This window comes from Hypanus sabinus, chromosome 30, assembly GCF_030144855.1.
Source record: "Hypanus sabinus isolate sHypSab1 chromosome 30, sHypSab1.hap1, whole genome shotgun sequence".
NCBI lineage: Eukaryota > Metazoa > Chordata > Chondrichthyes > Myliobatiformes > Dasyatidae > Hypanus > Hypanus sabinus.
Genome location: NC_082735.1, coordinates 27,014,587 through 27,040,712, shown reverse-complemented (window position 1 = coordinate 27,040,712; position 26,126 = coordinate 27,014,587). Strand labels below are relative to the sequence as shown.

Genomic DNA, 26,126 nt, shown 5'->3' with positions numbered 1-26,126 from the left:
TCCCTGAATGTATGATATCATAGTGAACAAAATGGTTTTGAATTGTCTTACTGCTTTTTCTCTTAATGGCTATGCAACTGACGCTAGTTAGAAAGTGTTTGGCAATGGTCTCCTGTCTCAATTAAGCAACATAGTGTACCAAATAAATGGAATCCTAGCTGTTTTCTCGAACACTTATTGTCCCAAAAAGTGGCTGACCCAATTAACAGATGGCCCAATTAACCAGAATCCACTGTATTTTGCAAATGTCCAGCTTGTTACTCATTGCTAATGAACTTTAAATGAGCAAATAAATAATAGGTTGGAATTAACATTTGGACAGGAAATAATGAGGATAGATTTAACTTTTGTTGTGAAGCACTTTGAACAAATGAAACCTCATTTCCATTAATTATGAATTAGAAGGGAGCATTAATTCAATATGGAGAATGCATTGGAATACTAATATTGGAAAATGTTAGTCATCTTCCCCGCTACTTGTCACCAACTCCGCAACCACTAACCTCAATATATGAAAATTTAGGGTGAAAACAAAGCCTAATGAAACAATGAACCTAATGAAACGATGTTGTTATTAGATTTTAAAGGCAAATATCATCTAAAAATGTGTATTTTGTTTGAATCGGAAAGGAAGAAAATGGTAAACATTTTAATTTTTTTTGATGATGCAGTGCCTCTACATCATAGCTCCGGCACCTGAATTTGATCCCGTTTTCATGGAATTTGTTTTTTATAAGTGCATGGGGTTTCTCCTAGCCCTAGAGGTTAATGGGCTACTATAATTTATCACTTATTGTTCAAAAATTTCAAATAGACTTGATGGGATGAGAGGGATTAAGTTGAAGTATAAGGAAGGTGGAATGGGACAAATGGGATTACTCAGCTGGCATCTGGCAGAGATGTGTTGGGCTGAATTATCTCTGTTTTTCTGTTAGATCTATTTGGGTTTTTTCTCAATTGCAATGACTACTGGACTTGATGTTGTAGTTAGACTTTTCTAAAAGTCAGTGCTTTAGAAAAGCGTAACGCTTTATTCTATTTTCATTCTTTAAGGGTCGGATAGCATCGGCCTCTTGTTCGGCCCCAGTATCAGGAGGAGTTGCTCCTCCTCCCCCTCCTGGACCACCACCACCACCTACCGTTTCATCCCCAACTTCTGAAGGTGACTCATCTACTTCACGATCAGCTCTATTTGCTGAACTTAACAAGGGAACCAATATTACTAGTAGTAAGTAATACATGGCAAGTTTGTTAATGATACTTAATCTGAAAGTAACATCCTAATATAATGAGCAATCATTTTTGCAGATACTTCAGAACCCTAATGCTAGGCCAGATACTCTGTCTAGAACTTTGGAGTTTCCCTTTTTGTGAAAGGATTAAATAGTAATTACTTATTTGGAACGAAACATGTTGGTAAATGACTATTCTTTTGCAAAAATGTTAATATCCATTATATTGATGGAAAATGAACTCTAGTAAACCTGCACACATTAGGTCTATAAAGTTATTTTTTGGATTAAATTACAGTTGAATTGCCTTTATTTCTTCTTTCCTCTGTACCCTCCACCAGAGAAATTGAGAGAGCAAGTTGCAAAATCCTGATAGTTTTAGTGTATTGAAACTGACTGCTTTAGCTTCAGAATTAATTTATTCTGTACAGAGTTCCACAAATTTAATGAGATAACCATTTTGATGTAGCCAACAAAATCTTCAAATGAGGATCGATAGTGAATATCACCATTTAGTGCGTTAATGGAGTTTAGTTCTGTTCAGTTCACTGGACAACAACTTGCTGATGTGCTGACAGGACTTGTATTTGAGTGATTCCAGCAGCTCCCATAGAAGGGCACATCGATGTGGGTGTTTTTGTTTGGTCTGTTAAAGGTTAAAATTTGGTGGGAAAATAATTGTGCAAGTTACTGTGTATTAAGCATTTAGTTGAAAGCAGGAAAGAATGAATGAGTTAACCAACTTTTCACAGGCTTTTAGCTTGAACTAAATATTTTGGAGGAAAGAATCCACAGTTTGTAAAAAGATACTGTAAACAGAAGCAATGCAGGAAATGACAGAATTTCTCTTGTGTTGAAGAAAGAAGTGTTCAAATAGTGCCCTTTGTGTGCTTTTCATAAGCCCTGGAAATCAGATTCATGAAGACTGGCTAATTCATCAGATCTTGACTTTAGTGTTGAACTGTTTGAGTTTCCAATAACTAGGAGACTTATGAAATGACCTTTTGATACTAGTATCTGAGAAGTTTTAAATTAAGAAACCTCTTAGTTTCATATATGCATATTGAAAATACTGATTCTTATTTGTTGTTTATAAGATGTACAGAGCCAAAAAAAATTGAATGCCCTTGTATAATATTTTTTTTCAAGTGCTAACACTGTCCCCTTTGGATAGTCTACACTCCATCAGGCAATACAGTCAAAATGCTAACCGCTTACTGTGCTTTAGAATTTTTTAAAAAATCTTAGGCCTTTGGTTCTTTTTCTTTTTACAGTAAACCTTTCTTGACCCCCTCCTCTGTTTTCGTGGATGTTTCCAAAGAAAAAGAATTTCAGGATGTATATTGTATACGTTTCTCTGACATTAAATGTACCTAGTGAAACCTATTGAATATGAACAGCTTCTTCTCATTTGTTCTGTGGACCCACTTACTTTAAACACCTGTTGTGTCTTCCAACCTCTACTTCAGGGCAAATGGGCCCATCTTCAACCTTTGCATGTCACACAAATTTCGTACTTTCTCAAATTTTTCATGTGATCTTTACTTTTGCATCCTCTCTGCTTTCACATCCATCCTTCACAGAAGTTGCTGCAATTAAATTCACCAGTTTACTTACGACTAAACCTGTGGTCTTGTTTTATGAAACCATGAATTCCATATGTTATTTTGCCGTCTTTGCACTGAACACTCAGATCTTTCTGTTTTACCGGAATTCTGCTTTGTGTCTTCCCCCGCCATAGGAAACATCCTCTGCACATCCACTCTATCGAAGCCTTTCAACATTCGATAGGTTTTAGTGAGGTCACCCCTCATTCTTCTTAATTCCAGTGAGTGGAGCCATCAAACGCTGTTCGTATGACAAGCCTTTCAATCCCGGAATCATTTTTGTGAACCACCTTTGAACCATTTCCGATGTCAGCACATCCTTTCTTAGATAAGGAACCCAAAACTGCTCACATTAGCCCATCAACTATTCCCTCTACCCCAAATTCTACCACTTACTTATACACCAGGAGTAATTTACAGTGACTGATTAACTCAATGAACAATTAACTCAAAATCTTAACAGGCAAGTTGAATGTAAGTTGTCTTTTATGATTCCAGGTAACTTCATGCTGACTCCCATTATCAAATCCATTTCGTCCAAGTGAATTTATCCCAAATTGCTTTCCCACCATGCCCTAAACTAAGGTTAGCCTGACTGACAAGTTACTGGATTTATTCCAATAAATGTTTTTAAAATATTTGCATTTCTACAATCTTCAGACACTGTCTTTTGATTAGAGGGTTATGACCACTACTTCTACATTTTCCTCCCTTTTCTCAGCAACCTATAATACATCCAATGGAGAACTGATGACATAGCTATTGTAGGTGTATCTAACTTTAATTCCTCCTTATCAATTTTAGCACCCTTTTTTTTAGCACATCTGGCAATGTTTTCCGTAATAAAAGACAGCTTTCGCAAGTACAGAAGTTGTGTCTCAACTATGCCCTTGGTATATAGTCACTAATCAAACTCTCCACTCTTCTAAATATTTTATTATTTAGCTGTGTAGGAAAAGCAATGAACTAAAGTGTTCCAGATAAGCACTTCTTGACAGTGTTGTGAACATCTGTTTAATTCAGTGCTGAAGCATGTCCCGGACAGTAGCAAAACCCACAAGAATCCTGCATTGAGAGGTGGAGGTGGAGCTTCCGTGGCTGGACCAAAGCCATTCAAAGCAGCTTCTCCGTCAGTGAAGCCAGCAGAAAAGAAAGGGCCACCCGTACTAGAACTGCAAGGAAAGAAATGGGTGGTGGTAAGTTTAAATTTATCCCAGAATAATCCGTTATTCCAGAATTTATTTTGGAAAGATGGGCTTTGATTTTAGTGGGTGATGACAAAGAAAATGTGTAATAAATTCTCTTGGTTCAGTATTTGGTATTTGCTCAGCTGATTTTGGCTGCTTTTCCAAATGGAGCTCCAGTTGTCTTTGGCTCCTTAAGGTTAAGTAAATACTCAATAGCTTTGTACTCTGAAGAGTGTCCCTGTGGCACTAGTGTACTGACCAGCTTTGTGATTGTCATTGAAGGTCATTAGAGTGCTGGAAAGGATACAGTCATGGAAGGCTTTGTGAGTGGGTAGACAAAAACATTGGGGGAAGAGGATGATGTCAGAGATTTGATGATAATTTTACTGTGACTTTGAGCCGGTTTAAAGGCTTCAACAAATTTTGAGAACCAATACATTGATATAAAATTTTAAAATAGTGTAATTCTGGGTTGGTTAAGTATATAAATGTATCTAGACACGCAGGACAATTGACCAATGCAGTAGGTTGTGCATAGGAGGCCAGTCAGAAGAAAATTGAAGTAATTGTGTTTGAAGTGACAATTAATTGTATGTTGAGGCTGTGGATGGGCTGAAATGAGGTGTGTCCACATTGTAAAACCTGAAAAATTTAATTCCTACTTTTTTAAGTTTAACTAATCTGGACATCAGTGTGATCAACAATTTACGTGGAAAAGTTGAGCTTTGTGTCTGTGACTGATAATCTAGTAACCCAGCAGCTGGAAGTTTGCCTGTGTAGAAGGTAGGTGACTGTAAAATTTGACAGAGCCATGATGCTCTTGTGAAAAGGTAGTCAATGGGTATACATTTCAATATTAGCTATTTCACTGGGCTAACGTGGATTGATTGGAGGTATGGAATTATCCCTCATTAGGAGCTAGCAGGCAAAGACAGAAACCAAATTGGACAGTTTTGTCAGAAAAACTGTTGCAAGTAAGTATTTTGGAAGCTTGTAATTATGGCAATGTTTTATACTTCTACAATTATGGAGTCTTTGAACACTGAATTGTTAACCAGCAATTTAATATTTATGCATGAATTAAATGAATAAATTAAGCATGTTAGTCATTTACAGTGTTTTCTCACTCCCTTTATGTAAAGTGGTTTAAGATTATTCTCTGCTTGTAGGAAAACCAAGAGAATACCAGTAGCCTGGTTATTGAAGACACTGAATTGAAGCAGGTCGTGTACGCTTACAAGTGTGCCCACTCCACTCTTACTGTCAAGGGGAAGATCAACTCCATCACTGTCGGTAGGTGGAAAAGATCAAATGCTCAAGCTGCTTTTTAAGCATGTTTCATCACTATTAAGACTGCTTTTGCTCAATTACAAACAATGATGCAGTGGTCTATCTTACAGTCGTCAGGTGAACAGATTACTGTGTGGTGACACCTGACCTTTGTCCCAAAACAGTTCCAATCTCAAACTTTGTTCCCTAGCTAGCACCTTTCCTTGGCAACTGAACTGAACCAGATTCTTTGGTGCCACATATAAACTAGTATTTATTTTCGCTTTACCTGACTTTGCCCTGCCTCATCTCATCTGTTGTTGAAACACTCATCTTTTGCTTGCTTACCTATCTTTACTAGCTTCAAGTCAAACAATAAATTGGTTTAAAACTTCTTGTTATTTTCAAGACTGCTTGATTTCCTGTCTGTTTCCTATAGCTTGAAACTGATTATCTACCTTCTCCCTCTGGGTGTTCTGTTGGCCTTTTAAGGAGAGTTTGGCTTCTGTAATTCATCAGCAGATGGTACATAATTCGAAGTGTGCTCTCCTTAGGTTCGTTTCTTTGTAGTGATGTACTGAGTTTTATCTTTGAATTATGGAAAACGCATTGCATACAATCGTTGAAAAAAAAACTCATTTTCAGCATTGTAACAATTGTGAAATAAATTTATACTTTCTCTTTAATAATATGAGAGAACTTGCATTTTTATTTGAAAACATATGTTTGTTTATTTGATTCTCCATGCTTTCTAATTGTATACTTATGTGTCCTGTGTATCAATTATTTGGCTTTAGATATAAATGCCGAATATCCAAACAACTGCTTTTGTTTCTGAAATGTCTCTCCCTGCATATCAGCATGCTTGCTTAATGAACAGCTGAGCTACTGAAGTGAGTAATTTTCAAGATCCATCTGACGTTCTTCAGAAAACCTTGAGGTGCTACCGTTCACCTTAACATACAGGGCTTGAAGCTGGTCAGTTATGTAGTCAATGTAGAATTTGCAAAATGTCCTTGGCATCCGTGCTAGGAAGTATAAACATCATGGAGAATGGTAATGGTGAATGAAAGTGAACTTTCTTAATGTTTGTGATGTAGGTTTCTACACCCTAATGAAGATCTTGTTGTTTTTTGTTTTACAGATAACTGTAAAAAATTTGGCCTTGTTTTTGATCATGTTGTTGGAATTGTGGAAGTAATAAATTCCAGGGATGTGAAAATTCAGGTAATTGAAACAAGGGCAGAGGAAAATAAATATCTCCCTTACTTTCACAAGTTTCTCTAGCTGGAACAAGAAAATTATCTCCGTGTTCTCACTGACATTTAACTCCCAACACTTGGTCACCAAAATGGTATCCATATCCACACGTACTTTGGCAGTCAGCTTCAGCTTCCCACCAACTCTTTCCCATCTCCTTTTACATCAATACTAGAGGGGCAAACATTTCTTTGAACTTAATTTTCGGAAGACTGAAGTAACTGTCTCCGTCCTTGCTAGAAGTTCTGCTCCCGAGCCAGCCACTATATTTACCTTCGGAACTGAAACTGAACCCATCTCTTTCTACCTTATCTGACTTTCCCTGCATCATATTGCCTGTCATTGGAATACTTGTCTTTTGCGTGTGTACCTCCAGTGGACCCCAGATAAACAGCAAATTGGTTTTGGAATTCTCATTTTCATTTTCAACCCTTAAAATGGAAAAATATTTAACTGGGTGAGAGATAATTATGATGCTATTAGGCAGGAGTTTGGGTGCATAAATTGGGAACAGATGCTCTCAAGGAAATTTACAATAGAATTGTGGAGGTCGTTTAGGGAGCACTTGCATGGGGTTCTGGATAGGTTTGTCCTTTGAGGCAGTGAAAGGATGTTAGGGTGAAGGAACTACAGTTGACAAGAGAGATGGAACATTTAGTCAAGAGAAAGAACGAAGCGCTCTGAAGGTTGAGGAAGCAAAAATCAGACATTGGTCTTGAGAGTTATAAAGTGACCAAGAAGGAGCTTAGAACTAGAAAGGTACATGAGGAAGCCTTGGTGAGTAATATTAAGGAACATCCCAAAGTGTCTTGTGGATATTTGAAGAACAGGAGGATGACTAGAGTGAGGGTAGGACTGAGCAGGGATAAAAGAGGAAATGTGCTTGGAATTGGAGGAGGTAGAGGAGGCCCTTAATCAGTATTCACCATTGATGAATGAGGTCAGTGTAGAGCAGGATGAATGTGCTGGGGCTTTAAGGAAGAGAATGTGATGGAAGAGCATTTGGGTAGATAAGTCCCCAGGGCCAGATGGAATATACCCCAGTTACTGTGAAAAGTGAGGGAAGAGATTGCTGCATTGCTGTTGATATCTTCACTGACTTAATTTTAGTACCAGAAGACTGGAAGATGGCATCTGTTACTCCTTTGGTCATGAAAGATAATAGGGCTAATCCTGGGAATGATAGACCAGTGAGTCTTACATCAATGGTGGGCAAACTATTGGAGAGGATTCTTAGAGACACTCTCTTTGAGAAGCATGGCCTGATTATGGGTAGTCATGGCAGGTCGTGCCTTATGAGCCTGATTGAGTTTTTCAAGGAAGTAGCTAAACACGTTGATGAAGGTACAGCATTGGATGTGCTGTATATGAATTTTAGTAAGGTGTTTGACAATTCCCATAGTAGGCTCATCCAGAAGTCATGGGGGTGGGATACATAGCAACTTGGCTACATGGATTTGGAATTGGATTGCACATAGAAGGCAGAAGGTGGTGGTAGATAGACCATATTCTGCCTGGAGGTCAGTGACTAGTGCTGTTCCACAGGGATCTGTTCTGGAATCCCTTCTCTTCGTGATTTCTGTAACTGACTTGGATGAGGAAGTGGAACGGTGGGTTGGTAGGTTTCCAAATAACACAAAGGTTGGTGCTGTTGTGGATAGTGCAGATGGTTGTTGTAGGTTACCACTGGACATTGGTAGGATGCAGAACTGGGTTGAGAAGTGTCAGGAGTTCAATGTGGGAATGTGTGTAGTGATACGCTTTGGAAGGTTGAACTCGAAGGTTAATGGCAAGATTCTTAGCAGGTTGGTGCAATAGAGGGATCAAAGTTGCCACACAATTTGATAAGGTTATTAAGAAGGTGTATGGTGTGTTGTCTTTTATTAGTTGGGGTCTGAATTCAAGAGCCACAAGGTAATGTAGCTCTATAAAACTTCGGTTAGACTATACTTAGAGTAGTGGTAGAGAGGATGCAAAAGATATTTAACAGGATTAGAGAACATGTCATATGAGAAAAGGTTGAGCAAGCAAGGGTTCTTTTCTCTCAAGTGAAGGAGGATAAGAGACTTGATAGAGGTGTACAAGATAAGAGGCATAGACAGAATGGAGAGCCAGCAGCTTTTTCCCAAGTGGCAATGGCTAATATGAGAGGGCATACTTTAAAGGTGATTGGAGTAAAGTACGGGGAGAGAGAATATCAGAGGTAGATTTTTTTTTAAGCCGGAATTGCAGAATAGCAATAGCAAGTGTCAGGGGTGGTGGTAGTCGAGATAAATACATTGGGCACATAGAGGAAAGAAAAAATGGAGGGCTGTCGGGAAGGGAAGAGTTGGGTTAGATTGATCTTGGAGTAGGTCAAAAGGCCAGTATAACATTGTGGGCTGAAGGGCTTGTACTGTTCTTTTTTCTGTGTTTAACCTCTCTATAATTTCACCTCTTCAACAATTAAGAGAATTTTAATTTCTTTCAGCCTTTAACTGTCAGATATCTGTAGTGCTCTAATTCTGGCCACTTACAGATCCGATGAGCTGAATGGCATAATTCAGCTCCCATGTTTTAAGGTCTTATCTCCAAATTTAATTGGTTCATTATCAGCCAATATCAAAGCCCTGGACTCTGTCTCTCTATCTTTGTCCTCCAAGTGACTCTTCTTAAAACCTGTTATTTTGACTAAACTCTTGATTATCTTCCTCACTACCTTGTGTGGATCAGTGTATATATTTTGTAGGTAATAGGATATTTCAAATGTTAAGGATACTTCAACCACATTCAGTCTTTCGGTCTTATGGGAACCTTTGTTATCATAAACAGACCAAAAATTTGTTTCAAGTTTACAGACTTCAAGGAGATGTGTCCCAAGTTATTGTCTAGCACAGGTAAAACACATCATCCAAAGGACTGTAATTGTGTTCCATTAATTCCTGTGTAAGTGAAGTAGTTGTATTATTTTTCAAATACGGCAACCCTATTCTGTGTAAGTGTGACTTTTAAGACAATTACAAGTTATTATTATCAATTTAAAAGTCTTTCCTGCTCTCTCTTTTTAAGTTAAATCCCAAAATTTTGGGCTAAATTCAGAATAAGTTAATATACTTAACATAATTTGCTGAGCAGAAGAAATGAGCTTGTGTTTTAGAAGACGATGTGCAGTATTGCTATGATCTCTATTCACAGGCATGGTACTCGCCGTTAGATTTGTCTCTAACCTATTAGTTTAGATTCTGCTACTGGCAGTGAACTCCTTGCTCCTGACTTGAAAAAAGAAATGGGACCTTCTGGCATGACTTCCCTTTTCCAGCATTGCTATTGGCATCAGTTCTTGAAATTGTTTGTGTCCAGCAAATATTGTGTCAACAAGTAGTCTGAAAAATTGATATTTAACCAACATTTAGCATGCAAAATACAGATTGTTCCATACAAGTATTGGAGTAGAAGCTAATGTATCATAAGTAATGTACAAATTTGGAATTTTTAAAAAAGCGCCACAAAATCTATGGTTTTGTGGGGGGGGGGGGGGTCAGAGGTTAAGTATGCTTAAACAGTGTCCCCTTGTTCAGCTAGAATTAATCGTTTTTAACAGTAATCTGTAATTTTAGCTTCACAAATTTCTAGCCTTCTCTATCATCATTGGAAGTCAGTGAAGAATCAAAGATCGGTGATAGCAACTTGCATGTTTGTGCTTAACTGCATGTGCAGATCAGTGTTACAGTCAGCTTCCTGTATGTTCTGATTGTACTGAAAAATACACAATCAAAAACTGGGCCATTGATTTATTATTAAGTGGAGAACATTTTATTGAGATATGGAAGATAAAAATTACTTGAAATTGTGCAAAGATAAACAACTGCAATCAATAGCAAAGTACATCTTGTATGTCGCTAAAAACACCTCTGTATTTGTAGATCCAAGGATGAAAGACCATTACTTTCTGAAATTTAAAACACACAGTAATTCTAAATATAGTCCAATACCACCCCCCCCCCCCCATTCCTTTCTTATTTGGAGGTCAAATCCAGAGGTGTTCTCTCTGATGAAGGCAGCAAATACAACACCAAACAATTGTGCAGATAGCAATGATCCAAATATTGGATCAGTTTTGAGCTGATTGTATTGAGAGTTTACCAGTTTGCAAAAATATTCAGGTTTGATGGACTTGAGTAACTAATAAAATAAAATTTTTGTTTCAATTATATAGGGTAGATGCATATGCAAAGTGCAATTTAAAATTCTCAGCTTATCACCATCCTTTGTTCACATGTTGCAGAATTTTTAAAGATTATTTTGGTCACTTACACATTTTATTGGAAAATGTTAATAAAGCTTTTAATTGTTTACAGAAGCTTGCTGTATGTGCAAAGTCCATATTCAAAGTTGCTCTGTCATTTTCCTTCCATAGGTGCTGGGTAAAGTGCCAACTGTATCAGTCAATAAGACTGATGGCTGCCATATCTATCTTAATAAGGATTCTCTCTCTTGTGAGGTTATCAGTGCCAAGTCCTCTGAGATGAACATCTTGGTTCCTGGAAACGATGATTTTGTAAGTACATTTCCCTTGTCTTTTAAAAATTGCATGTTAATGAGAATGACAATATTCCATAGAATACATTAGGTGAGGAAAAAATAGTTCATTACTTTCAAGTTTTTATCTCTCCTTCCTTGCATTCCTGAAATGTAGTGCAGATTTTTTTTTTGAACTGCCAGTTCAAAATTTTACGTAAGTATTTGATGTTTGAAATTTGAACAGATTTGTTACAATGTGGTAGGGGACTAAACATCAAAATGTAATCAGTGTTCAATAATTGGTGTGTGTTTGGTTGCTGGTTGTAACTTAGACATTCAGATTTGGCTTACATTGACTGGACAAGAATCTCTGCTGTATCTCCAGACCCTCCACATTTAGAGGTCAACCAAGCAAGTTCAAGTATCTTAAGAGAACAGGCTAATTGAAACACAAGATTCATTATGAGCCTTCCGCATATTCCAGTTGAAATATAGATAAATGACTGGATATACCCCATGGGGAAGCAGCACCTGTGGGGGAAAAAGTTGGGAATATTAGTTGGTATTGGATATTGGGCTGAAATCCTATTCCTTGTATCACATGGAATCCAGGTAAAGCTTATTTAATTGGATACATAATTGGTTTGATGGTAGAAAGCAGAGAGTGATGGTGGTAGGTTTTCTTGGACTGAAGGCCCATCAATAGTGATGTGCCTTGGGTGTCAGTGCTGGGGTTATTGTTATTTGTCAATTATATCAAAGGTATAGATGAGAAATGTAAAATTCATGTTTTAGCAAGTTTGCAAATGACACTGAAATATGGTGGATAATAAGATGTTATAAAAAAATTACAGGGGAATGTTGATAAGCAGATTAAGTGGACTGAGGAATGGTAATTGGAGTTGAATTTGGCTTAGTGCAAGGTGTTATGTTTTGGAAATTCAAATCCATGTAGGAATTTCACAGTGAACAACAATGGCCTTGGTGTAGGCCAGAGGACCTTGGTTCACTGAGTCAAGTCGTAGGTAGTCAGGGTGAAAACTTTTGGTGCACAGGTCTTCATAAGTCAAGGCACTACATATAAAAGTTGGAGGTCTTGATGGTGCTACTGAGGCCACACTTGGAGTATTGTGTTCAGTTTTGGTCGCTCTGCTGTACAGAAGGTGGTATTAAACTGGAAAGTCTACAGAAAAAATTTTCAAGGATGCTGCCAGGACTTGAGGGACTGGGTTATAAAGAAGAGATTGTGAACAGGCTAGAACTTTGTTCAGTGCTTCGGAGACATGGAGGTGACCTTATAGAAGTGTATAAAGTTGTGAAGGAGCATAGAGTGAATGCACTGTCTTTTTCTCAGAGTTGGGGAATCAAGAACCAGAAGGGACAGTGTTTAAATTGAAAGGGGAAAGATTTAAGAGGAGCTTGAGGGGCAATTTTTACACAAAAGTTGATATATATGTGGAATGAGCTGCCAGAAGAAGTGGCTGATGCAGATATAATAACATTTAAAAGACGGGACAGGGACATGGATTGGAAAGATGTAGAAGGTTATGTGCCAAATAGGACTAACTTGCATGGGGCATCGTGGTCAGCATGGACGACAAGTTGGGCTGATGTGCAAGTCTCTGCTGTATAATTCTATGACTCTAGTATAGACCAGCTCACAGGGTGTGGTTCAGGTTTTTTGACTCAAATTCTAAGATGAAATCTAGCTGACAGTATGAGATGACTAGCTTTTCGACATCTCTTCTTAATCATGCATTTTCTGAGCCAAATGAAATGCTGTGGTACTGGAACTGGATGGTGTAAAAACACTCAGACATGGAGCGCTTTTTTTTAAGGAAACTGTATGCGACAGAATAGAGCATTTTTATAGCAACTCGTTTTTGATTTTGTCTCACAGGTGGAATGCCCTGTTCCGGAACAATTCAAGACTGTCTGGAATGGAGAGAAACTGGTGACCACAGTAACTGAAATAAGTGGTTAAATGTATGGATCCTGGGGACTTGAACCCACAAGCATGGTCTTAATGATGTTGCTAATCATGAGCCTGATTAATCTGTAGAAGCAACAAGCTAACTTTCTGCACAACTTAGTTTTTGTCCTATCACTCCACATGAGAGGTACTTATTCTGATACACGTTATACCTCATGACTGGAATTACCCTTTCCAGTATAATAATGGCCTAAGGCAGCTGCAATAAAGCATGATGGCTGCTGTCCAGAACAATCTATTTGTGAATCTATGAGAGTAGAACAGTGTGGAAAGGGAAATGATTGGGAAAAGATTTTTGTGAGTGAGTATAGTGTACCAAATACAGTTTACTAGAGACAAACATTGCTGAACTCTTAATTGGCAAAGGGAGAAAGGACTTTTTTTAAAATCTCTGTCTTAAAGAAATTTCTAAAAAAAAAATTTGTAATGTATACATACCAGACTAATCTTAAGCCCTGCTAAATAGGCATAGATAAGTTATAATATGCAATTACAATTTTCTTTTTAGTTTCTACTTTGTGCCTCTTCTTTGATTAATTAGGCTTTGGGACTGCTTTGTGGAAGGTCCGTTGCTTTTGACTTCAAGTGAAATTCTATTCACTGCACTAGTAGGATTGTTTTTTATCCTTTGAAGCTATATATAGTCCAATGTGCACACTGTAACCTATTCATGGGTAAGAACTTCCCTCCATGAACCAGATCAAAATTTATGTGAAAGGCCGAGATCCTGAATTTATTTTTGTGCTGATAGCTCTCCAGTTTTGTGATCTAAACTTGAAATCCTTAAAATAACAAGTCTAATTACTTGTGGGTACGGGTGGGTTACTTTAAGGTAACTCTTAGACATTCCATGGTTTCAAAACCAAATACGGCTTTCCTGTCAACATGCAAATTGCATTGTTTCTTTCCATTTTTAATCATAGTCACTTCTCAGATTACACTTGACAATTTGATTGGACAGGGTTTTATTTCTAGCATAGTCGTGGGCTGAAGCTGGGATCCTGAAGTGGTTTATCCTCAAACTCAACATGATTTAAAAATAATAAAACTTCATTCATCTTTTCTCAAGGTCTAGTTCCTGCTGATTAGGGTAAAAAAAATCTAATAATTCATCTTCATTTTGAACATTCAAGAGTTTTGATGCCTGATGGCAGGTGTTTTGGGGTTTAAAGTTCTGTCTAAAAACTATCCTGTTGCCCACTGTTCCTCTCTAGAGTATTAAGAAATCTGGTTTTCAGTAGACAAATAAAACTTTTTTTTCGGGTTATTAATATTTCAGCACTGGTTGCACAGTATATGTCACTTTTTCAATTCAAAATGTTTTACCGGTATACAGATAGTAAGAAAAAATTGCCAGTTTTCTTTTTAGTGCTTCAGTTTAATATTCTGTGATTGGCTCCAGATGCATTATTCTTAATTTTAGCTATGTTTCAAGAATATCTGTATTAATGGCTGGGGAAGTAATTGGGGCCTTACATGGTGTATATTAATTTCTGAGTGGACCACTGAACTCTGTGATAATGGTGTGTTGTATGAATTCTGTGGGGTTATTTTGCAGTCTTAGTACAGGTTTGCAAATTTATGGTTGTGGGAACTTACCAGATGGTGAATATGCTGCGATGATGCATGGCTACAGTTGGGTTGTGACGCTGCTGCAGTGATGTATATAAAGACTGTAGCAGGCAAAAAAAGGTTAATGTAATTGCCCCTGAACTGGGTGCCATTTGTTTGAGATTATGCAATCAATGTATTACATTTAAAGTGAACTTGCTCAGAAAACAATTCTTGTTCACTTAACGAGTTATTGCCCCTCCATCATGCAGAATATTACGAGCAGATTGATGTTAACGGCCTCTTTTTGCTGTATTGTATGTTCTAAACCTGATATCACTTCTCATAACAGTTTGTTATGTACAAGAGGGATCAAACTCAGTTCTTGCTACTTATGGTTACCAGGCTATCTGAAATACTTCAGGAATTAAACTACAAAATAAAATTTGCCAACTCGCTTATAAATTTTCACATTTGAGTTGTTTGCTTAATTTTTGTTCAAGGTTGCAGATCACTGTGCCTAGCTATAAAACATGGTGTAGCCTTTGAAGTTTAAGAGGTTCTTTTATAAATAGATTTATAGATATTTTTGATAACATTAGCATTAACATCAAAAAATATTTCTAATCCTTTTCCTCCCGTATTTCTGAATGGGAAATAGTGGCTAACAAAACTAAAGTTTTTTGAGGATGTAACTGGCAGGATGGGTGCAACAGAACCAATGGATGTAGAGTATTTGGATTGTAAAAAGCCGTTTGATGAAGTCCCAGGTAAGAAGTTAATATGTAAAACTCTTAAACTGGTGGCCAAACATTTTAATTTCGATTCCCGTTCCGACATGTCTGTCCTTGGCCCCCTCTGGTGCCAAGATGAGGCCCTCAGAGTGGGGGAGCAACACCTTATAATCCGTCTGGGTAGCCTCCAACCTGAAGGCATGAATATCGATTTCTCCTCCCAGTTTAAAAAAAACTTCCCTCTTCCTTCCCTCTTCTTCTATGCCCCACTCGGGTCTCTTGCCTGCCTATCACCTCCTGTTGGCTCCCCTCCTCTTTCCCTTTCTCCTGTGGTCCACTCTCTTCACCTATCACCTTCTAGCTAATCCTCCTGCCTCCCCCATCCCACCATTTTACTTCAGCATCTCAGCTGAAACGACGACTGTTTTATTATTTCCATAGATGCTGCCTGACTTGCTGAGTTCCTCCGGCATTTTGTATATGTCTGCTTAAATTATTTAAGTTGTATTTAATAGTTCAATTTTTTTTTATCAGATTTTACCACTTTAACTGTGCATAATTTGCTCACACTAAGACTTGCCACATTTGATCAGTTGGAATAAACAGAATGAAAATAACCAAAAATTACCAATAGTCACTAACCTGGAACCTCACAAACAGCTGGAGACTGTGAGGGTCTTTTCTTCTTTAGGCCAAGGTAAATTAGTGAGGCTGTCTGTTTAAAACTTGATTTCTGTCCGTGGAATCTTGGGGAGTCTCTGCACTTAGAGACAAATTGCACAAGTGTGCAAATCCCTGAAGATGACACAGTTGCGAACAGGCAAGGCTAGTCCTGTTGGGCGTTATACCTGAGGTAGAATCTGACAATGGGATTGTGGAAATGAAAACACTGCTTAACATCTGAGGACAGTTATGAGAACAGGCACCTCCTAATTGAATTAACAACAGTAAGTGTCCATCAATATTCCAGCAAGTTGGTTTTTCAAAGGCTAATACTTGTATCTGAAATATCCCAATGATTTTCCATTGAGGCAGCACAAAATGATGTTGGAAACAGAAAGACCCTTTTGAGTTATGAGTGAATATTAGTAGTCTGTTAAAGGCAGGAATCCAGGTGCTTATAAGTGTACACAAACAATTGTGACGGTCTAGATTGAACCGTGCTTAATTGAAATGATAATCTTCAAAGGATTTAGGCATCAAAGAAATCTGAAAACTATTCACACTTAAAGTGCACTGGACCACCCTAGGCAGGCAAACGGCTGAGTTTCAGAGATGTTGCAGCATCTCCAATTAGTACACACTAGGTTAAGTTTACGAGGCTTGGCCTGTAATGAAGAGTTTCCCTCTACAGATGCTGCCTAACCCATTGAGAGCCTGTGGTTTTTTGCGTGTTGCTCCAGACTTCTGTTGTGTCATTGTACCCCACATTGAAGAGGCTTTCCTCTCTTTGACAGGATTGCAGGCTGCAGTTTGGAATGAGACACCAGCTAGCTATACTTACTCACTGGTGCAGTTATATCAGCAAGAATGCCAATTCAATCCATTTATACTGACTACTCTGGCTAATTTTTAAGGGCAAAGTACACTCAGGGTCACTATATAATGAACACCTTAGAATCTGGTGTGGCCTTCTGATGCTGTAGCTCATCCAGAAATGCTGTTCTGCACACCACTGTGGTAACACATGGTTATTTAGAACCGTAGAACATTACAGCACAGAAACAGGCCCTTCAGCCCTCTAGGCTGTGCCGAACCATTTTTCTGCCTAGTCCCACTGACCTGCATCTGGACCATATCTCTCCTTACACCTCTCATCCATGTACCTGTCCAAGTTTTTCTTAAATGTTAAAAGTGAGCCTGCATTTACCACTTCATCTGGCAGTTCATTCCACACTCCCACCACTCTCTGTGTGAAGAAGCCCCCCCACCAAATGTTCCCTTTAAACCTTTCCCTTTTCACCTTTAACCCATGTCCTCTGTTCTTTTCTCCCCTAGCCTCAGTGGAAAAAGCCTGCTTGCATTCACTCCATCTATAGCCATCATAATTTTATATACCTCTATCAAATCTCCCCTCATTCTTCTACACTCCAGGGAATAAAGTCCTAACCTATTCAACCTTTCTCTGTAACTCAGTTTCTCAAGTCCCAGAAACATCCTTGTAAACCTTCTCTGCACTCTTTCAACCTTATTAATATCCTTCCAGTAATTAGGTGACCAAAACTGCACACAATACTCCAAATTTGGCCTCACCAATGTCTTTTACATCCTCGCCATAACATTCCAACTCTTATACTCAGTACTTTGATTTATAAAGGCCAATGTGCCAAAAGCTCTCTTTAGGACCCTATCTACCTGTGACGCCACTTTTAGGGAGTTTTGTATCTGTATTCCCAGATCCCTCTGTTCTACTGCACTCCTCAGTGTCCTACCATTTACAAGTTATGTTCTACCTTGGTTTGTCCTTCCAAAGTGCAATACCTCACACTTGTCTGCATTAAACTCCATCTGCCATTTTTCCAGCTGGTCCAAATCCCTCTGCAAGTTTTGAAAATCTTTCTCACTGTTCTCTACTCCTCCAATCTTTGTATCATCAGCAAATTTGCTGATCCAATTTACCACATTATAATCCAGATCATTGCTATAGACGACAAATAACAATGAACCCATCACTGATCCCTGTGGCACACCACCTGTCACAGGCCTCCACTCAGAGTAGCAATCCTCCACTACCACTCTCTGGCTTCTTCCATTGAGCCAACGTCTAATCCAATTTACTACCTCACCATGCGACTGAGTCTTCCTAACTAATCTCCCATGCGGGATCTTGTCAAAGGCCTTACTGAAGTCCATGTAGATAACATCCACTACCTTCCCTTCATCCACTTTCCTGGTAACCTCCTCAAAAAACTCTTTATTAGATTGGTTAATAGACAATAGGTGCAGAAGTAGACCATTCGGCCCCTCGAGTCTGCACCGCCATTCTGAGATCATGGCTGATCATTCACTATCAATACCCAGTCCCTGCCTTGTCCCCATATCCCTTGATTCCCCTATCCATCAGATATCTATCCAGCTCCTTCTTGAAAGCATCCAGAGAATTGGCCTCCACTGTCTTCCGAGGCAGTGCATTCCACACCTCCACAACTCTCTGGGAGAAGAAGCTCTTCCTCAACTCTGTTTTAAATAACTGACCTCTTATTCTCAATCCATGCCCTCTGGTACTGGACTCTCCCAACATCTGGAACATATTACCTGCCTCAATCCTATCAAATCCTTTAATTATCTTAGACGTTTCAATCAGATCCCCTCTCAATCTCCTCAATTCCAGCGTGTACAAGCCCAATCTCTCTGCGTAAGACAGCCCTGCCATCCCAGGAATCAACCTAGTGAATCTACGCTGCACTTCCTCAATTGCCAGAATGTCCTTCCTTAAACCTGGAGACCAAAACTGTACACAATATTCCAGGTGTGGTCTCACCAGGGCCATTTACAAATGCAAAAGAACATCCTTGCTCTTGTATTCAATTCCCCTTGTAACAAAGGCCAACATTCCATTTGCCCTCTTCACTGCCTGTTGCACTTGCTCATTCACCTTCATTGACTGGTGAACTAGGACTCCTAGGTCTCTTTGCATTTCTCCCTTACCTAACTCGACACCATTCAGACAATACTCTGCCCTCTTGTTCCAGCTTCCAAAGTGGATAACTTCACATTTATAACATGACCTACCACGCACAAAGCTATGTTGACTCTCCCTAATAAGTCCCTTTCTATCCAAATACTTGTAGATACTATCTCTTAGTACTCCTTCCAATAATTTATTTATTACTGATAATTTCCCAGATTACTTTTAGAGCCTTTTTTTAAACAACGGAACAACATGAGCACCTCACCCATGGATGCCGACATTTTAAATGTATCTGCCAGGGCCCCTGCAATTTCAACACTAGTTTCCTTCAAGGTCCAAGGGAATACTGTCAGGTCCTGAGGATTTATCTACTCTCTTTTGCCTCAAGACAGCAAGCACCTCCTCCTCTTCAATCTCTATAGGTTCCATGACCTCACTACTTGTTTGCCTTATTTCCATTGACTCCATGCCAGTTTCCTTAGTAAATACAGATGCAAAAACCCATTTAAGATCTCCCCCATTTCTTTTGGTTCCATACATAGCCGACCACTCTGATCTTCAAAAGGACCAATTGTATCCCTTACTATCCTTTTGCTCTTAATATACCTGTAGAAGCTCTTAGGATTATCCTTCAGCTTGACTGCCAAAGCAACCTCATGTCTTCTTTTAGCCCTCCTGATTTCTTTAAGTATTTTCTTGCACTTATAATACTCCTCAAGCACCTTATTGCCTATACCTGTCATACATCTCCCTCTTCAGATTTCCAATATCCCTCAAGAACCAAAGTTCCTTATTCTTATTCACTTTGCCTTTAATCCTGACAGGAACATACAAACTCTGCACTCTCAAAATTTCTCCTTTGAAGGCCTCCCACTTACCAATCACATCCTTGCCAAAGGACAACCTGTCCCAATCTACACTTTTTAGATCCTCTCTCATTTCTTCAAATTTGGCCTTTTTCCAGTTTAGAACCTCAACCCGAGGACCAAATCTATCTTTATCCATGATCAAGTTGAAACTAATGGCGTTATCACTGGACCCAAAGTGTTCCCCTACACACACTTGTCACCTGCCCTAATTCATTTCCTAATAGATCTAATATTGCATCCTCTCTAGTTGGTACCTCTATATTGATGTAGAAAACTTTCCTGAACACATTTTACAAACTCTAACCCATCTAGACCTTTAACAGTATGAGAGTCCCAATCAATATGTGGAAAATTAAAATCCCCTATCACAACTTTGTTTCCTGCAGTTGCCTGCTATCTCTCTGCAGATTTACTCCTCCAATTCTCGCTGACTATTGGGTGGTCTACAATACAACCTCATTAATGTGGTCATACCTTTCCTGTTTCTCAGCTCCACCCATATGGCCTCAGTAGACAAGCCCTCTAATCTGTCCTGCCTGAGCACTGCTGTAACATTTTCCTTGACAAGCAATGCCATCCCCCTCCCCCCCCCACCCTTAATTCCTCTGCCTCTATCACGTCTGAAACATCGGAACCCTGGAACATTAAGCTGCCAGTCCTGCCCCTCCTGTAGCCTAATTTCACTAATGGTTATAATGTCATAATTCCATGTGTCAATCCACGCCCTCAGGTCGTCTGCCTTCCCCACAATACTCCTTGCATTGAAATAGACACACCTCAGAAGATTATTACCACCACACACAACTCTTCTATTTCTGACTTTGCATGAACTTTTAACATCATTTATTTCCACCCCGCTCCAGTATCTGCTCTGGCACTCTGGTTCCCATCCCCCTGCAAATCTAGTTTAAACCCTCCCCAATAGCACTAACAAACCTCCCTGCAAGGATATTGGTTTGGTCCCCCTGTAGTACAGGTCCCACCTGCCCCAGAAGAGGTCCCAATGATCCTGAAATCCTGCTCCCTACACCAGTTCCTCAGCCACGTGTTCATCCTCCAGAGCATCCTATTCTTACCCTCACTGGCACGTGGCACAGGTAGCAATCCTGAGGTTACCACCCTCACGGTCCTGCTTTTTAACTTCCTACCAAGCTCTCTATAATCACTCTTCAGGACCTCCTCACTCTTTCTTCCTCCGTCATTGGTACCAATGTGTACCACGACATCTGGCTGATCACCCTCCCATTTCAGAATGCTGTGCATGCGATCAGAGACATCCCTGACCCTGGCACCCGGGAGGCAACAAACCATCCGGGAGTCTCTGTCACGACCACAGAGCCTCCTGCCTGTACCTCTATCGAGTCCCCTATCACTACTGCTCTTCTTCCACCCTCCCTTCTGCACTGCAGAACCAGACTCGGTGCCAGAGATCCAGCCTCCGCAGCTTGTCCCAGGTACGTCATCCCTCCCAACAGTATCCAAATCGGTATACCTGTTGTTAAGGGGGATGACCACAGGGGAGCTCTGCTCTGCCTGCCCTTTCCCCTTCCCTTGCCTGAAGGTGCCCTGCTCCTTTGGCGTAACTACTTCCCTGAAGCTAGTACCTATAAACTCCTCAGTCTCACGAATGATCCGGAGGTCATCCAGCTCCTGCTCCAGTTCCCTAACGCCGTTTGTTAGGAGCTGCAGCTGGATGCACTTCTTCCAGGTGTCATTATCAGGTCTCCCCGACTTCCCACATCCTGCATTTCAACCTCCTCTCTACTCCAAACTGACTCGTTAAAAACTAGACGAAACTTCTGTTATAGTGCGCTACCTGACCGGCTATCTTCCCTCCTTATTGGTTGTCCGTTTAAAACTGAAAAACCCCGCGAATTCTCTCCGCCTCGAGCTCTTTCACAGCCTCCTTTATTTGTCACTACCCTTTCATCTTAATTATTCCTCCCACCAATCGCTTTACTGTTTAACCTTTAATTATTTGGTTAAAGGCACTTACCTCTTCCTGGTCCCAACAAGCCCAGCTCACTCGCCTCTCTCACTCTCTTCCTATTCAGTCGCAGGAAGCCTCTTCCCGTTACGGCTGAAGCCTGTTGAGTAAAAGCCCTCTCACTCTGCCACCCGCGGGATACGACGGCATTTAAACCTTTCGCACTCTACTGACATCACGCGCCTGCGCGGTCGTGCCTTTTTTTAAAATCCAAACCCACGAAAATCGGCCTCTCACTCTGCTGCCTTCTTGCTGCAAATATATAACCATATGACAATTACAGCACGGAAACAGGCCATCTCGGCCCTTCTAGTCCGTGCCGAACGCTTACTCTCACCTAGTCCCACCGACCTACACTCAGCCCATAACCCTCCATTCCTTTCCTGTCCGTATACCTATCCAATTTTACCTTAAATGACAATATTGAACATGCCTCTACCACTTCTACTGGAAGTTCATTCCACACAGCTGCCAATCTCTGAGTAAAGAAGTTCACCCTTGTTACCCCTAAACTTTTTGCCCCCTCTCAACTCATGTCATCTTGTTTGAAACTCCCCTACTCTCAATGGAAAAAACCTATCCACGTCAACTCTATCTATCCCCCTAATAATTTTAAATACCTCTATCGTCCCCCTCAACCTTCTATGCTCCAAAGAATAAAGACCTAACTTGTTCAACCTTTCTCTGTAACTTAAGTGATGAAACCCAGGTAACATTCTAGTAAATCTCCTCTGTACTCTCTATTTTGTTGACATCTTTCTTGTAATTCGGTGACCAGAACTGTAAACAATACTCCAAATTTGGCCTTACCAATGCCTTGTTCAATTTCAACATTGCATCCCAACTCCTATACTCAATGCTCTGATTTATAAAGGCCAGCATACCAAAAGCTTTCTTCATCAACCTATCCACATAAGATTCCACCTTCAGGGAACTATGCACCATTATTCCTAGATCACTCTGTTCTACTGCATTCCTCAATGCCCTACCACTTACCATGTATGTCCTATTTGGATTATTCCTACCAAAATGTAGCACCTCACACTTACCAGCATTAAACTCCACCTGCCATCTTTCATCTCCATCTAAGGTCTAGTCCTGATGAAGGGTCTCGGCCCGACATGTCGACTGTACTTCTCCCTATAGATGCTGCCTGGCCTGTTGCATTCCACCAGCATTTTGTGTGTTTTGCTTGATTCGCTATTGATGCTTGTTGTGGTCTGTGCCGTTCTGCAGAGCATTGTGGGAATATTATGCTGACATTGGAATGTGTGGTGGCTCTTGCGAGCGTCATAACCTTAGATGTTGTGGTGAACTACATATACCTGTCTGGACACGCCCCCTGCTGACTGCTCCTGTGGCTCCTCCCGCAGACCCTGGTATAAAGGCGATTGAGGCCTGAGCCCGGCTTCTCAGTCTCCAGGATGTAGTATGGTGGTCAATTACTGCTTGTTCTTTCTTCCAGTCAATAAAAGCCGATATCTCGCCTTCACGTCTCAGAGAGTTATTGATGGTGCATCAGATGTGTTGGCTGCTAACACAAATGAGGCATTTCACATGTTTCCTTGTCCCTATGGTAAATAAATCTGACTCTGAACCTGGCAATGTTTTTATCTTGTATCTAACTGTCCCAGTTCATCTCTATTCTTCCCGAAGAATCACTGCTAGTTAAAAAGCATTCATGTCCAGTTCTGTTACTTAGACAATAGCCTACACCCTACTGTGGACATTCCTTTCACTCATTCACCTTCACCATGAATCCAAGCATATTTACTTTCTTATTTCTCCACTTCGAATGAAGACCAATTGCATGAACTGATAACTTCTTGTTCTCTACAGATACTGGCTAATCTTGTTTTTATTGCAGGTTGCAGCACCTGCAGTAGTTTCCTCTCCAATATTTGGGCTGAATTGACCAACAGGAGGACCTAAAGGCCAACCTACTGTTATTGCACAACAATACCCACTGCCGGGAGCACCAGCACTCTTGGCCCATATCCCAGGGGGTTGTCCCTTAACAAAGGCAGCCCTCAGAAATGAAATTTAGTGTTGGCTTCAGTGTGCCATCCATTTGTGGGGAAAGAGTTTGGTAATCAGAATGTCAGCCTTGCTTCAAAGCTTATGATCTACCGACAGCAGTCACCCCTACCTTCCAATCAATATCAGAGACATGAACTATCTACACTAGCACTCGACAGGCACCACTAATGCTGCCTCCACAAAATCTTCCAAATCCTCCCGTTCCAATCCAGTATCCCCAGCAGTCCGAATGTACTTACATTTTAAGATTCAGGCATAAAAGGTCCATTTATCATCAAAGTGAGATAACCTGAGACTCATCTTGCCATTGACAGCCACAAAACAAAGAAACACCAAACACCTACACACACAAAAAGAACAAACCACACAAACAGCAAAAGAGTGAGAAACACAATACAAAACATCAAACCACAGCCTCATCGAACAGTCTGGTTCAGTTCAATCAGTGTCAGTTGTTGACTGCAGGCCACAGAGTCAGTTTGCCCCAATTAAAACTCTCACAAAATAGCAACTAAAAAGGAATAACTAGAAACACATCATAACATAAACGACAGGGTCCAATCATCAAACCAAGTCGATTAAACTTTGTCCAAGACCCTGGCTCCACCCTCCATTTAAGAATCAATCACTTGCAAGTTAAAGTGGACTCACAATCTAACTTGTTTTGGCCTTGTACCTTACTGTCTGCCTGGACTGCACTTTCTCTGTAATTGTAACATTATTCTGCATTGTTATTGCATTCCCTTTGTACTATTTCACACACCCATATGCAGTAAAAGTAAATTAATACCAATCACAAACATGAGCTGGATCATTTCCCTGTAGTAAAGAGGAGTGTCTCAATAACCCCAACCAAGCCACTGCAGAGATTCTCTTTCACCCTGATCAATCCTATCCTTACTCTGGTCATCATTCTGTTTTTCACATATGTGAAGAACTCTTGTTTCTTTTTAAATCCTACTTGCCATGGCCTTCTCATGTCCCCTTCTAACTCTTCAAAGTCCATGAAGCTCCTTCCTGGCAGTGTTGTAACTCCTTAGAGACCTCTCTAGCCCTTGCTTCCCAAGTATGCTTGCTTCTTCCATTTGATTAAATGTTCCTCATCACCCTACCAACCTTTCCCTGCCTCAGTAGACCAAACCTATTCCAGCACCCCTTGTGCTTCTAGAGGTCGATGGGTTATTGATTAGTCAGGCCGTCAGAGGGGTTAGGGAGAAGAAAGCAGGAGAATAGACAGAGCAGACTCAACAGGCTGAATGGGATAATTCAGCTCATTGTAAATAGTCCTGTGATTAGGCCAGAATTAATTGGGTTTGTTAGCGTTGCTGGACTGGAAGGGTCTACTGCGTGCTGCTGTCACTAAATAAAATAAACAGCTACTCAAATGGCTATTTATCTGAGTGTTATGAGCTGGCAAGTTGGCCAGTAGCATCTCACACCCATGTATTATCTTAACTTCTCTCAAACAATTCAGAACACAAACCTCTAGGAATTTTTCCCAAGGTGCTCCTGTTTGGAGCACTGGGCGAAAATTAATTCGTAAAGAATTATTCTAAAGAAACTGAATTCCCTCATCCTCCACTTTGCAATGATTTTCGCTCCGAACCAAAAGCACACCCCAAAAAAATATTCATCTGCTAAATTCCATGAGGTCTTCATGCAAGTCAAGAAAGGAAAGCATATATTGGTCATTTTTCAATAGGGTTGAAGACTCAGAGTTAATCCTTCTGAAGCAAAAATGAAAGCAGACCACAATCATTGTTTCAAATACAATTTTACAATATGAATAATGAAATTATCCTTAACAAGTCCTTAAGGGATTTGATTCCAAGAACATTTATGATCAAAGTATGTATGCAGTATACAACCCTGAAATACGTCTTCCTAACGGCCAGTCACAAAACAAAGAACCACAGATTTAACCCGTTTTAGAGAAAAATTATCGACCATCAAATCCCCATCTGTAGGCACGCAAAAAAGTCACACAAACCGCAATAAAAAAGAGCAAAAACACAGAAAATAAAAATCAAAAGGCGTTTTTCAGTACAATCCAGCTCAGTGTTCATTATCTGCAGGCAGGCCAACCTGATTCAAAAATTGCCCAAAAGTAGTCACAAAAAAATGAGCGGCCAGAACTAGACAACATCGTAAACCTGAATTAAGAGTCCAATTCTTCAAACTTGCATCTGCCGACAGCATCGAGGGAGAGAGAAATCACTCAAGCATAAGGACTTCCCTCGAGAGTAAGCAAGAGAGAGTGAGAGAC

General features: G+C 40.0%; 1 protein-coding gene across 4 annotated transcripts in view; it reads left to right on the top strand.

The window, feature by feature from the left end:
* The window catches only part of cap1 (CAP, adenylate cyclase-associated protein 1 (yeast)), a 42,505-nt gene extending 27,435 nt beyond the window's left edge, over positions 1 to 15,070 (top strand). For all 4 annotated transcript variants that reach the window (XM_059954472.1, XM_059954473.1, XM_059954475.1 and 1 more), the window contains exons 8-13: positions 1,054 to 1,228; positions 3,863 to 4,035; positions 5,196 to 5,319; positions 6,440 to 6,522; positions 10,952 to 11,092; positions 12,956 to 15,070. In XM_059954472.1, the coding sequence (XP_059810455.1) occupies positions 1,054 to 1,228; positions 3,863 to 4,035; positions 5,196 to 5,319; positions 6,440 to 6,522; positions 10,952 to 11,092; positions 12,956 to 13,039 (780 nt within the window). In that variant the 3' untranslated portion in view covers positions 13,040 to 15,070. The remainder of the gene's footprint in view (positions 1 to 1,053; positions 1,229 to 3,862; positions 4,036 to 5,195; positions 5,320 to 6,439; positions 6,523 to 10,951; positions 11,093 to 12,955) is intronic.
* The last annotated feature ends 11,056 nt before the right edge of the window (positions 15,071 to 26,126 follow it).